Source organism: Vicugna pacos, chromosome 35 (assembly GCF_048564905.1).
Source record: "Vicugna pacos chromosome 35, VicPac4, whole genome shotgun sequence".
Classification (NCBI taxonomy): domain Eukaryota; kingdom Metazoa; phylum Chordata; class Mammalia; order Artiodactyla; family Camelidae; genus Vicugna; species Vicugna pacos.
The window spans coordinates 11162319-11175948 of record NC_133021.1 but is presented as its reverse complement, the minus strand read 5'-3'; the positions used below and the strand labels follow the sequence as shown (position 1 = coordinate 11175948).

The following is a 13630-nucleotide window of genomic DNA, read 5'->3' as shown; positions in this document are numbered from 1 at the left end:
TCTATCTTCTTATCTCCATGTACCAGGTCTTGAGTCAGTGTTGCCTTTGACTCAAACAAAGCCAACAGGAACACTACAAGTTGATCTATATACCAATGCCAAGAATTTTAACAGCCTACACGACAGGGCAGAGTAATCTTAGCATGTTTTACACTTCAAGATTGCCACGTCTGACATTTTGAAAACACAGTTGAAAATGACTGAGAAACATATTTTGTTCAACAGCCTGTGAAAAAGATGTAGCTATTTTGTTCTCAAGAGCAACAAAAATGAAAGAAGAGTGAATCATATTGGTCAGTAGGGGAAGGCAAGCATTTTAACAGCCAAGGACGAATGGCTGGTTGCCAAGTCCTGGCCCTGGTCTCTCATGCCATCTTTTGATTAAAAGGTGATCAGAACAGGCATCTGAATCCACCATTCTAGAATGTCACAATATTTACATTAGGCCTTAGGAATAGCAAACCCTCACGGTGAGGACATGTCCCCATTTGGATTTGTTCAAGTGCTTTTTCTTAAAGGGGCTCCAGACATCCACTACAGGAAGCGTCCAGACATCAGCACACCTGACACTAGGAGCAGGAAGGCCCACTCTACATGTTTGTTTGTACAACAAAAAATTCAATACTTACAAATATAACCTCAATTTTCCAGTTAATTTGATATTTTTTTTCTTGAAGAAATACTGGTTAAATTCTAAGCGACAAGTATCCTGTATCTAAATAGTGCTATTCTATCTTTTCTGTCCTAAATTATTTCTAAGGACTTTCAAATTAAAAACTGCCTCTAAAATTAGACCGTCACAATTCCTACATGCCCCCAGACCAGTGGGAGGGGAGAAACCCGAGGTGGAAAATGGGTGTTCATCTTGAGTGCTGGTTCTGACAGATGCTAGTCGTCATGCTGAGGTCTCTAAGGTTCAGGGACAAAGAATGCTGCTGGATTACTGATTAGCGTTGGGAGGGGACAGGAGATGTGTTCTCCCTGTTTACAGACCCAGCAGTCCTTAGCTGAGTATTTACTATGTGCCACTCAGTTCAGATTTCTTTAATCTGTAAAGACACAGTAATGCAGCTAAAATAGTTTGATATCCTAAAATGAGAGAATTGAAGTCCTTGACTAATAGAGAACTCAATACTTTCTGTCTTTCGGTGGGTCTCAAAGCCAAAGGACCAGAAATATCCAGGTTTCCATCCAAGGCTTAACCCTTGGTTACTAATGGCCTGAATTGGTGTTGAATCAATGAATTAATTCCTAGGTTTTGTACCAGTCATTTACCCAGTAAGGTGAGGTGAAGGCTGAAGACACAGAAAATGTCACTGTCAGCTCTGAGGAGATGACATGTCCGTGGTCTGGCATCTGAGTGCAAGCCAAGCGTGAAGCGGTATTCTCCTCTGTCTCCCTAAGCCAGTTCTAGTTACGTGGAGCACTTCTATATTGCAGTTTGTGGGAGGAGGGAGCCTGCACGATTTCTAAACAGTGTGAAATGAAACAAATACACATTTCTAAATGCTGGTGGAAGACCAAAATCATACCACATGTATACTGCTGTCATTTGAAAAGGTTATTTTTTGCTATGAGGATGACCTGGATAAATTTTAAATAGCCCTTCTCAATATCAGACTGTTTTTTTCTTCTGTTACTGATTCAGTAACAATCAAGCAGTAATATCAAGCAGTTAGATTAACTAATGAAAGCAACAGGAAACATGGGATCTGTTGACAGAGACCATTCATAAATGAAGACTAAAGTCTGCTGACAACTTTCTATAGTAAAACAGGCTTCTTCAGCACAGTTCTTATTCACTGAGTATTCATCCTGTGAAATCACTGAAGTCAACATCTTTTTGCCCAGCAGACATCCTTAAAGCAGCAGTTCTCAAGTATCTTGGTCTGGGGCTTTGTTATGCTCTTAAAAATGATTCAGTGCTCCCAAAGAGCTTTGCTAATGTGGGTTATATTCATCCATATTTATCATATTAGAAGTGAACTTAAAAATTTTAAAACAAAAGAACATATAAGCTCACATTCCATACAGCCTCTGGATGACTTCCCAGTGCACCTGTAGTAAGATAATAAAAGTGAAAAATGTAAATTATCTTTTTGTGTTATAAAAACTTTGACTTCACGGGCCCCCTGAAGGGCTGTGGGAAGTTCCACGGGTCCCTGGACCAGACTGTGAGAACTGCTATGTGAAGTCTCTGAAGGTCAGAAAAATGGGTAGTAGAATTTAGAATAGGAAAGCTCAGTGAAACAGTATGTCTTGGTGAAAAGGCAGGGAGAAAGATAAACTCGGCAGTTTATAAGCACTTCAGACAAATCTTTACAGGAGCATTAAAGCAAAAGAGAACATCAGACTGTATCCAGCTATAAAAAATATAAGGTATTAGAAACAGGAGAAGAGTATTTACTTTTGCTCACTAACAACTGCTTATTATCTCCAAGCCCACACTTATTTCCTTCTAATGTCATGGAGTCACATACTCTCCAAAATCTATAGAAGCATAAATTTTAAGATAAATTTTAAAATGTTTAAACAAACACTCCAATTATAGCTGTTGTCTTCAGGAAGAAGTGGGGAAAATGTTATGCCTAGATAAAAATGGTAAGCTTTGGTATAATCCAAAAGAGGAAAGTGTCGATGTTTTCTGAAAGTTCAATAAACAGCAAAAACAAACAAACCAACAAAAACCCCCAAACATTTCCAGTAACTGAGGAAAATCTTAAAATTCACAAGCAAATTCTATTTCTGAATCAGATATACTTTCCCACAGTCTAACTCATACTCATTGTACATAAATTGAAATCTCTGTAAAATCTGCTCATACACAAGGAAATGGAGTTCTATTAAAAACCAGAAGCAGAGCTGTTCTCTGTCAAATCTGTGGTGTGAACTGTTTTGGAGTCAAGATTCCAAGGTAGAGATGTAAGCAATGATTACGGTTATTTATTTGATTTAAGAAGGAGTAGGACATTAAACACTAAAAAAAAAAAAAAATCCACAGCTACTACATCTAGAACATCTCCTGTGTCTTAGCACGTCTTCACATGCGAAAACTTCTTGCATCGCACTGTAAAGATGCTGGGAGAGTAACCTGACTCCTGCTTTTCATCTACTTCAAATTCCTTCTTCACCTTTAAGAGCACTGATGAAAAAAAAAAATCCAACGTCGTTTGGAAATTCTCAACACCAAATTAAAAACAAACCAACATTTAAAGGGTAGGAATCTGTGTTACTCTTGGTCTTTTAGGTAACAGTGGCTCATGGGGTGGGCTCTGGGGATGGTTCTGTCCTGATCAGAAGGCTCTGAACAAACCCATCTGATTTTTCAGTGTCCACTTCTGTGACTGAGGACAATGACCTGTCCTCTATGATTGTTATGAATAATAAAGGGGATTATGGATGTTAACTGTTTAGCATAATGCTTGTCATAATAAATGTGAACCCCTCCAGTCAGAAGTCTGCGGAGAAGACCTACAGCAGGCCCGGTAAGAGAAACGGCCATGGTGAATGAGAACATGAGACTGAGTCATAAAGCAAAGGCCGTATTCAGTAAGCTTCTTCTCTTTCTGCTTAATGGTACAAAAATGTTCTTTTTTTTTTAATGGAGGTCCTGGGAATTGAACCCAGGACCTGATGCATGCTAAGCACAAACTCTACCACTAAGCTAGACCCTGCCCCCAATACAAAAATGTTCTAAAATGCTGCTGTTGCTAGCAGTGGCCTCACCCATCTGGGCCACTGGGAGAGAAGGAGGTGGTCTGGTTTATGTTGCCTCATCCAGCTTCTAAGTGAGGTGGCTGCTGTCGACACCTTCCAATTTTCCAATATCTCTATTTCCATCTCTTCTGTCTTCTCTGTTTTTCATGAATTTACTCTTTAGTTTTCTTTCCTTCCCTATGACTTAAAAGGGGGAAGGGAGGCTGGAACACGCCAACAAAAGCTGCTTAGACCTTGACAGCCATCCTTTCCTGCCTCACCCTGGTCTCTAATGATGGCACAAGGAGACATCTGGTGGGACTGGGCCTTGGTGCCACGACAGCGGGTGTGTTAGAGGTGACAGTGGAGGCAAAGGGACCTCACAGGAGAAAAAAAAAAACACAGAAGTCTGGGGCCCGCACACTATGTCCTCCACTTATTAGTGACAGGCTCTTGTCTAAGCTTCAAACTTCAAAAGCCTCAGTCTTTCCATCTGTACAATGGGGATAAGAATACCAACTTCAAAAGGTCACAGGGAGAGTATGCTGAATATATGTGAGAGTACTTTACAACTTCAACTTACCAGGGAAGACAACAGGCAGTCACCACAGCACCACGGCTAGAAGAGGACCGCTCTACCAAGGAACCTAAGTTAACTACAACTAGGAAGCCAAAGTTTGGTTTCACCACCAATTCCCAACCAGTGATTTATCACCAACTTGTCAAAACTTTGATACCTGTGAGTTGACTGATGCTTGTACAAAAATGTGAAGGCTGATGGACAAAGTCAAGTCAAAAATAACTTTCAGCACCTCAAATTCTAATCATCCCAAAGAAACCAATGACAGGTACTAAAATTCCTTACCTTTCATTCCATTTTATGCAACTGTATTTAAAGGGGTGCTTTCCTTGCACACAAGCTCAACAGATTTAGGTTCAAGAAACTGAAATTTGGGGAGACCAAGGCAGAACGGCATTAGCCTCCAGTGAAAAAAGGCATCTTTTGGGTTCTTATTTCAACCCCTATACAGCAAAATATTTAAAAACTGACAAAGAAGGATGCCAGACTCAACGGTGCACTGCACCCCTTTGTTCTCACTGTCACATGTGCCTCTACGTGACTCTGTCCCTCTCGGTCGCTCTGGGTCTTGGCCATTAGCAGAAAGGATTTCTAGCTGATCAGGAAATACTGATGGTCCCGTTGATGGCGTGGCCTCTCTGAGCATCTTCCCACATCTCAGTTTCAGGGCATGTACCTCTGTACACTCCCCCAGCTTGAGGGGCCTGGTTCTTCTTCCCCAGGTTGTGTGGACCCTCCTTCGTCACATCCCCTGTGCTTTTCATTTCCTTCTGTTCTGATCCACATTCCCTCTTCCCTCCTTGGCCTCACAGACAGGTGGTGAGCTCATTAGTTCCAGCCTCGCTGTCTGCAACTACAGCTTAGACAGAGGGGAGACCAGGCCTCCAGTCCCTCTGCCGGCTGGTGAAGCCCCAGAATGATGACTCCTGGTCTCCTGCACCACTGCTTCTCTCCTTGTTAAATTCTGCCCAGGTCAGAAATTAGTTGATTCTGGTCCGTCATTGGAACAGACATCAGTTCATGCAGCTGCTGATCACGTGCGTTTGGTAAACACACAACTGGCAAAAGACAAAAAGAGCTGCACCCTCCTAAGGTGAAGTCTTCACCATGTTCGGGGGAACGTGGCTACATTCCACATGAATCCCTCAGTCAGGTTTAAATATCTACTATAATGCCAAAGAAAGAACAGCTCTGATGAAATCAAAGCTTCACACAAAAGGTCCCATCTGTGGCGGACAGATTCCAAGATGGCCCCAGTGATGCCTTCTTCCTGGTGTTCACGCCTTTGCGATCCACTCGCCTTGAGTGTGGGTGGGGCCTGTGACCAGCTTCTAACCAAGGACATATGGCAACAGTGATTCCACTTGGTGAACTGATTATGATGACATAGGGTTCTAACTTGCATCTTGCTGGCAGATTCTCTGTCGACTCTCCTCACTGACTTTGATGAAGTAAGTGGCCGTGTTGGGAGCTACTCCACAGAAATTCCCAGCCAACAGGGAACTGAAGACCCAGTTCAACTGCCTACAAGGCTGCCAAGAGCCACATGAGCTTGGAAGCAGACCCAACCCCAGTCAAGTTTTCAGATGAGACCCCGGCTCTGGCTGACACCTTGATGTCACCTTCATGAGAAACCCAGAAGCAGAGGCCTCAGCTAAGCTGTGCCTTGACTCCTGACCCACAGAACCCAAGGGATGGTACGTGTGTCTGTTGAAGCTTCCATGTGGAGATCTGGCACATAGCAATAGGTAACTAATTCATCATCTGAGCCCCAAATAAAGCCAAGATGGGTAAGCACATTTAAATTTCCCCTTTTAAGAGACAATTTTTCATACTGGGAATTTACTAGTTTAAAAAGATGCTAATTTAATGAGACATTATTTCCTCTCCCCGGGTCTCTCCTTAGTTCCATTTGTTAAGATATCACAAGCTTGAATTTTTCTTCCCTCTTACTGAACAGAACAGAAATACTCAAAAGTTCAAAACTTACATGTCTTGAGTTCAATCCTATCCAACTTCAAAGTGAAGAACTTTAAAAAGCATTAAAAAAGCCACCTGGTATTTCCAAATGAACTCCCCTCCTTTTCCTGGACCTGGGGCTCTATGTAGTCTTTTTAGCTGCATATTCACATCCTCAGACATGTGAGCCAGTTTTTAGCTTCCTGCAAATAATTTTTTTCTACATTAAAGCTTAATTGTTAACAGCTTCGAAAAACTGCAAATCATTCTTACTTACATCCGGAAGTCTGTATAGCTTCATTGTTCTCTGCAAAGTCATATTTCTACTCAAGTGAGAAAATTTGACTTCTACCAGCTTTCTGGGGTTGAGTGATCGATGCCAGTATCTGGAATACAATAAAGGTTTTACGATCTGATTGATCTCCCTCTCCAAGGTTTTACTCTGTCTCAGCTCAGCTGCTACAGACGCCTTCAAGAAACACTTATCTTGTGCCTAGTGCAGAGCTGGAAGCCGGCCCTTTTCTCATGTAATTATTTTATCAGTCATTTTTTTACCTCTAAATCATGTCCAGTTATGTTCGTTTGTCATTTGTAACCTTTCATCTCTTTTAGGAAAATTGCAAATGATATATTGATGACATCCAGTTTGTAAGTATTTAATGATCATCACAGATTCTAAGAAGGCAAACCAAAACATTTAAAAACATGAAAATACTCCCCTGAAGTTAGTAACCTTCACGTTTATATAACGTACACCAAAGAAAACAACTATTTGAGAAATGAGCTTGAATTTCTTAAGTGATTCCAGTTTAGGGACTGGGATGAATGACTGTATTAAAATACACCTGTGCAGTCTTATTTATTCTGTTTATTTATGAATAATGTAATAGGACAGAGTCATTTTACAGTTTTGTCTTTTGTACTGTTTTCCTGAAGTTTTATCTTATTTGAGTCGATAAAAATAGCAGAGGGAGATAAAACTCTTTCTGATGCTCTAGAAACTGGTTAGTTCAGTGACAACATGATAAGCAATTTTCTTAGTGGATTGACCTTCAAAAGCCTGAGAAGAGTAGGTAAGTCATAAAAAGAGAGCTTTAGCCTTCTTCTTACTCTTAGCCAACGAACATGTCTGGGCTTTTCTGATGATGTTAATCAAGCTTTTGGAGTCGTTCCTGACAGCACTGGTATAACACTGAGTGTCAGAGAGGAGGGAGAAGATGGTCCTACAAGGACATCTCAAGATCCTGACGCCCTGGGTTTCCCTGAGGGAGAGACTAGTCTGTCAAACGGAGGAGACAGAAGTGGCGATACAGCACTGTGCAGGAGCGCTGGCCCAGTGCTGCCTGGTTCTGTCTCCGTCTCTGCTGCCAACCACCCACATCATCACCAAATCCCTCTGGGTTACAAGAGCAGAGAACACCTGGAGCAACAGGCAGGAGGCTCACAGCATTAGGTACAGGTGACACGCAAGACAGAGGTGCCAAGCTATTACCTGCACGTGGCCACTGGCTTAGGAAGAACCACACCAGCAGTATAAACGGCCTGGAAAATCCCTTCCAGGTTCACTCTTCTGGTTATTTCTCGAATCAACACCGGGGCTACACGTTTCGATCTCAATTTCTTATGCACACAGAGAAAGTTGATTTCGACCATCTTCTTCACGCTAAGACACAAAGATGTCAAAACTTAGAGCCCATGTAAGAGGAAAACATTTAAAAAAACAAGACAACACCCATCACATCTCAAAGAATGAGAAACTGAAAGGCCTCCTTTAACATCATATTTAAGAAAAATACACCATCATTCAGATCCTTCACAAATTCAGAGAGACACCCTCTTCCGCAGACTCCCCCACCAAAAGGACCATAACTCTGGAGATGCAAACCCTCTTGTCCTAAATACATCTGAGAACTTCGGTCTTTTATAAGTTTTCGGTTTAAAACTGGATCAGATGTGCCTCAAAGTTTCTAGATCTGTTTGTCCTGTAATGTACCCAATTACGCCAGTAACTGGGTCACCTGGATGCAGAATCTGATAAGGCGTTGCTTCCGAATATAATGCAATCCCCAGGACCCCTGGATAGTGCCTTGACCAGGCCAGAGCTGGTGCCTTTCTGAGCGCCACGAAACCTTCCGGAGCTTCAAAGCTCATCCTCTGCTCTGTTTCCAGATATGCAGGTATTTCATTTGGCACAAAATACCCCTTGAGATCAAATGCTTTTTAGCAGTAAATAAGCTCACCCAGTATACTGAAAGATGAACAGACCGGTTATGCATTAGATCTTTGAGGTTCATAGCTGCATCTCTGACTTTCTGGGCTGGAGACCCAGAGCAAAAATGGAGCATACATATCCTACAGATAGAAAGATTTAAAAAAAACCCTCAAGTAGTTTTTTCCCCAGAATCAAATCCCCTACTTCTAGCTGTGTACCCATATACATACCCGTGTGTGTGCATGGATGAGACTAAGAGGCAGAGAGAGAAAGAGAGAGAAAAGGACAGCTGTCCTCATCACAACCCAGTGTAGGACAGGCTTTAACATGTACCTTTCGTAGATCCGGATGCTTGCAGGGATAGCACTAATGAACCCCACTAGTTTTCTGTTCGAAGATACCCTGACCCCACAGTGCCACTGAGGGAGCCAGCCTGGGGGACGCAGAGCCCTGCAGTCAGCGCCGGCAAGGAAAACAGGTACCAGTTAGTGTCCAAGAAAACATGGACAGACAGAGACAGGCCAGCCCAGCTGCTGCCCCCTCCCCACCAGGCACACAGGACTGGCCAGACTGACCACAACAGGAACTCGGGCGAATAGTCAAACCGGAACATGTTGTCATTGTCTTCCACGTAATTCTCATTCAGCAGGGTGTACAACTCCCTGAGCTGCAAGACCAAACACGTGTCCTACCTCTGGGGCTCAGGACCAAGGCAGAAGCCACACATGCCAACGCAGGTCCTGAACGCCAGAGTTTTACTCACCACTTCGGCGTTACCCAGATCTAAAGTGTCCCACATAAAACCCTGTGGCAAGGAATACGGTTCCTGACGCACGTTTTCTTTATCAGCCTCAATTGCACCATGAGATGTTATTACTTCATCTGGAGATGGGGATGATGAGAAAAAGAAAGACAAGAAGAGACGATTCCATTACAAAGTATTCTGACTATCCAAAATGGTCAGTGATGTGAAACAAAATCAGGTGTAGGGCTCTTGGGTTTAGCATATATAGTAGTTTAGTATAATATAGTATTGTTTCAGCTACCTCGAGAGTGACATGGGGTAGTTACGTACTGGGGGAGAGTAACTATATTTCACCAATTAAATAAAAGGAGGAATCCTTGGTCATTCGAAGACACGCTGGACATTACGAAACGATAGGGATTTCTCCGTCTCAACCCCTAGATGTCAGCACCACTGCCAGCAACACAGATTTGAAATGACAGACAGCCTTAGAGATGTTATATTTTTAACTCTGCTTTTCAACAAACGGTGGGGAAAGGGCTGCAGGGACCTCTGACCCTTCTCAGCAAAACCCAAAATTAATTTCAGGACTGTTTCCATCTATTTGGACTCCTGGCAGCACAGTTCAAGCCATCAGTGTTTCCAGCGATTCCCACAAAGGTGCCCTTTTCCAGTTCCTTCTCTGGAGCTTTCTGAAGTGGCTGGGATAAAATCCAGGCCCTTGACTGTGGCCGCTGCCTGCCTGGTGACCCTCGTTACGTCCACCCGGCCCTGCTCCCAAGGCTTCAGCCCTACTGACCTCCCTCAGGTCCATCGCCTGTCCTTTACACGGCTGGCTGCTGGCATTTTTTTCAGATATAAGTTTATACATCGCTTCTTCTTAGCATCCTTCCCCAACTAAAACTTCTTCCCTGGCAGAGTACGTCCTCCCTGCCCGACCACCATTCATCCTTCTTTCCTATCACTGTTTCCCAGGTCTGTGTCCCAGTGCGTGGCATTTAGTGACAGACACACAAGTATCTGCTGAATAGATGCCCTCCAGGTGTAGACCTTTTTACAGGTGGAAGTCACAGGGTCTGCACCACCCCCAAGGGGCTTCCCTTTCTCTTCTTCCCGACCCCTGACTTTGCAGTTTCATCTAACTCCATTCTGCCAGCTCCTCTTCATGTGAATACCTCAGCTCGCTTGGGTCAGCCCTGGTGGCCAGATTCCCAGCTGCTCCCTTGGGGTTCCCTGTGAGTTGCTTAGGGTTTGGCTAATCCACACAACATCAGGGGACTATCCCATTCAAGCTGCTCCAAACAGCTGGGTGTGTTGGGCTGAACTGGGACACGGCTCTGGAGAGAAACGAAGAGGCAAAGTCTCCCTGACCTTGAAATGTTTTCCTTGATCTCAGGCCCCCCTCCCGTACTAACCTGGCACTGCCTTAATTGAGGTGCAAAGGGAGGGTTCTAGGAACCCGAGAACCCTCCGAGGATTTAGGGCAGGGGCCAAAATGAGCTGAGCAGTGGGGCTGCCTTCCTAAAGAATTTGCACTGGGGTTAAGTGCCAGCTGGAAGCCTCCTTCTCCCCTGGGCAGTGACCCAAAAGTCACCAGCAGCATTCAGCCCAACCCAATACATTCAGATCAATGCATCTATATCCCTTTAGCTAACGGTCACGCAACTCAATGTTATTTAAAATCCTGTAAATTCATTTCAGAGAGTCTTCCTCCACTACCAGATGTGTTTCTAGAGGCTGGAATAAAAAAAAAACAACAAGATAGTTTCTTTTTTCTTTCACACTCTGAAGCTCTTGCTTTTTAAAGCTCCTTGGGGTGGGCGTGGGCAGGAAGGGAACGGGCACTTTAAAAAGCCTGAAACCCATTATTTGAAGGCACATTGAAGGATTGTGCCCTGCCTTATATGTGATAAAACTGATCATCTGTACATAACTGGGCCAAGAAGAGTTTGGGATGGCAAAGAATACCTTCTTATCATACAGATTCTAGAACTGAAACCAGCAAGGAAGAGAAATACAGAAATAATTATATGATATCTACCTTCACAGAACATAAGACAAAGTGGCAGGTCTAGCTGGTGACACATTTATAAACATTTTTATGGCATTTATATCATCTTTTTTTTCTTGCATAATGTGAAAGAGTAACAATGAAATCATGTTTTCCAGAAATGTTAACTGGTAAAAGTTTAAGTGAAATGTGACGGAGCAGGCCAAGCGCTGAGGGAGGAGGCCTATTAGAGAGAATGTTACATGACCCAGAGCACTTACAATGGCCTTGACGAGGTGACCCGATTCCCTTTTTATACTGGAATGTTATCTCATTGGTAATAATGGACACCAAGGGTGAGAGTTCAGAATCCTATTGTTTAAACAGCAGCATTTTCCATTTCAGCAAGATTTAATAGGGCAAATTTTATGTGTCTTATGTGATAACTGAGATGTGAGACTGTTAAAAATTTATGTAGAGGGAAAACAACTCCATGAAGCTCAGAACCAAAAAATATGGGGTGGGGGAGACCCCTCTTTTATACATATATATAATACATATATGTATAATTATAATATATATATGTGTGTGTGTGTGTGTATATATATATATACATATATATATAAATACATGAATGTTTCAAGTTTGGGGAAACTGTATTTTTTTTTATAGGGACAGGAATTACACTAAAATTTTGTTACTGAAAGCCAGTGTTGCCACCCAGTATTTATTTTAAGAAGGAAAATATGACTTTAGTGTAAATTTTGAATTGTGGCATGAAACAAATCATATAGGTGAAGTAAAGTCTCTTTTGTGTTTTTTGTCTGTTGTTAACCCAGCTTTGTTTTGAGGGGAGGGGAAGGGACGGCAGAAAAGCTTACTTAGTTTGGGTACCGGCTGAGTGTCCCAAAACTGGTATCTGTGTTTGGCAGCCTCATCAATGTTCCTGGCGGGGCCCTGGCAGGCAGATAACAGCTCCATTGCCCTCTGGATATCCTGCAACTTCTGCATTGGAATGGTGGGATTCTACAACAGCAAAGACACACAGACACAAAGTATGAGGAAGCTGCCACTGCTCCCAATCCTATATGTGCTCCTGCCTTGGAGACCAGAGCGTTTGCTGGGAAAATGCGTGATCCTCCTCTAAGCCTGGCCTTGGGGCTCAGGTATGCTAACATATTAAAATATAAGCAAACATATTAGGTTAAAGGCAACAACAGTTCTACAGTTTTAATGGGGCTCAGACAGTCTGGGAAATCGAAAGTAAATCGAACCACTCTTTGCTTCAGTTTCCCACCCACTGGCAAACAGTCCTCACCATCAGTTACTCATGTGGCCCGAGCAACAAAAAGGGGGACAAGCAATGCAAAGTCACTATCACACAGAAGCCAGTCAGCCTCTGGCCTTGGTGTCACTGTTGGGGTTAATGCTGGACAGTAGCAACATGGGGACAAAAGAAGTAACTTCAAAGCAGAAACCGGGCAGACGAGGGAAATTTCAGTTCGTGAAAAGAAAGAGAGAGATCTGAACTTAGTGCTGGGCTGGGAAGGAAGTTCATCAAGAAAGGACTCTCTAACGGCTGTTCTCCTCCTGGACCACACCCCACCCTCTCCTGACTGTGATGCTTCTCCAGAGATGGACCTTTCAACAAGCATGAGCCGTCTGCTCCATGGATTCAGAGCCTTTCATGACTACAGCCTGTCCTCCCTAATCCAAGGGTCGTGAAGAACCTCCCTTGTAAGTAAAACATATTCTCAGTCTACAAAATGGACCATTCCTTTTAATTTTAAAGTTCCTTCCTCAAAACCATATTTCTGCCATCTCTGAAGATTCCCCAGATCTTCTTTTTTCTTTTTTGGAAAATCTCTCAAATAATGTAATGTGGAAAATGAGACAATACTTGAAATGAGAGAGTGGTAGGTAGGACTGAATATGGAAATTGGTGAGGTTTTTCAATGAGTGAAGTTATTAATTAGTATCAGAATTTCAATGCCATACAGAGAATGCTCCTCACTGTGGTTCAGAAGTGATTGGAAGGAATCTCACAGCCCTTTGGTTTCCCTATATGCCAATACCATGGGTACCAAGGAAAGGTACCACCAATCTTCAATGGTTTACCGACAGCAGCTCTGGACTTCTGTTCAATTTTGAATCTGAAGTCTGTGGTCTGGAGCAAATCCTTTAATCTGGGAAGCTTCTTTGTTTGACCCAGTACAAAATGGGGTTTATTCAATACAGACCATCCTGTGCTTGACTCACTGGGTTTCTTTAAGGTTCTTGCCACAAAAATGATTCCAAGACACAAAGTGCCAGAGTCTAACTGGAGGTAGGTTGAAGTCTAAATGTCTCCACTTAGAAGTCTAACAGCATTACCCAGGACAGCCACAAATTTTATCAGCTCTTTATCTCATATTCCCATTGAGGTTTAGATCATAAGGGTCATATGTC

General features: G+C 42.9%; 1 protein-coding gene and 1 long non-coding RNA gene across 4 annotated transcripts in view; one reads left to right on the top strand and one right to left on the bottom strand.

Annotated features, from left to right (window-relative positions):
- Nucleotides 1–13630, bottom strand: part of NMT2 (N-myristoyltransferase 2) — a 56906-nt gene that overhangs the window by 9720 nt on the left and 33556 nt on the right. For both annotated transcript variants that reach the window (XM_072955036.1, XM_072955037.1), the window contains 6 exons: nt 12064–12208; nt 9211–9329; nt 9023–9114; nt 8781–8897; nt 7728–7898; nt 6513–6621 (listed from right to left, as the gene is read on the bottom strand). In XM_072955036.1, coding sequence (XP_072811137.1) covers nt 6513–6621; nt 7728–7898; nt 8781–8897; nt 9023–9114; nt 9211–9329; nt 12064–12208 — 753 coding nt within the window. The remainder of the gene's footprint in view (nt 1–6512; nt 6622–7727; nt 7899–8780; nt 8898–9022; nt 9115–9210; nt 9330–12063; nt 12209–13630) is intronic.
- Nucleotides 3456–13436, top strand: LOC140691437 (uncharacterized). 2 transcript variants are annotated; one of them, XR_012067057.1, is made up of 6 exons: nt 5516–6066; nt 6670–6762; nt 6848–6883; nt 11362–11478; nt 12115–12348; nt 12816–13436. It is a non-coding gene; the product is annotated as an uncharacterized lncRNA (long non-coding RNA). The 2 variants fall into 2 exon arrangements; XR_012067056.1 differs by lacking the exons at nt 5516–6066; nt 6670–6762; nt 6848–6883 and adding an exon at nt 3456–3549.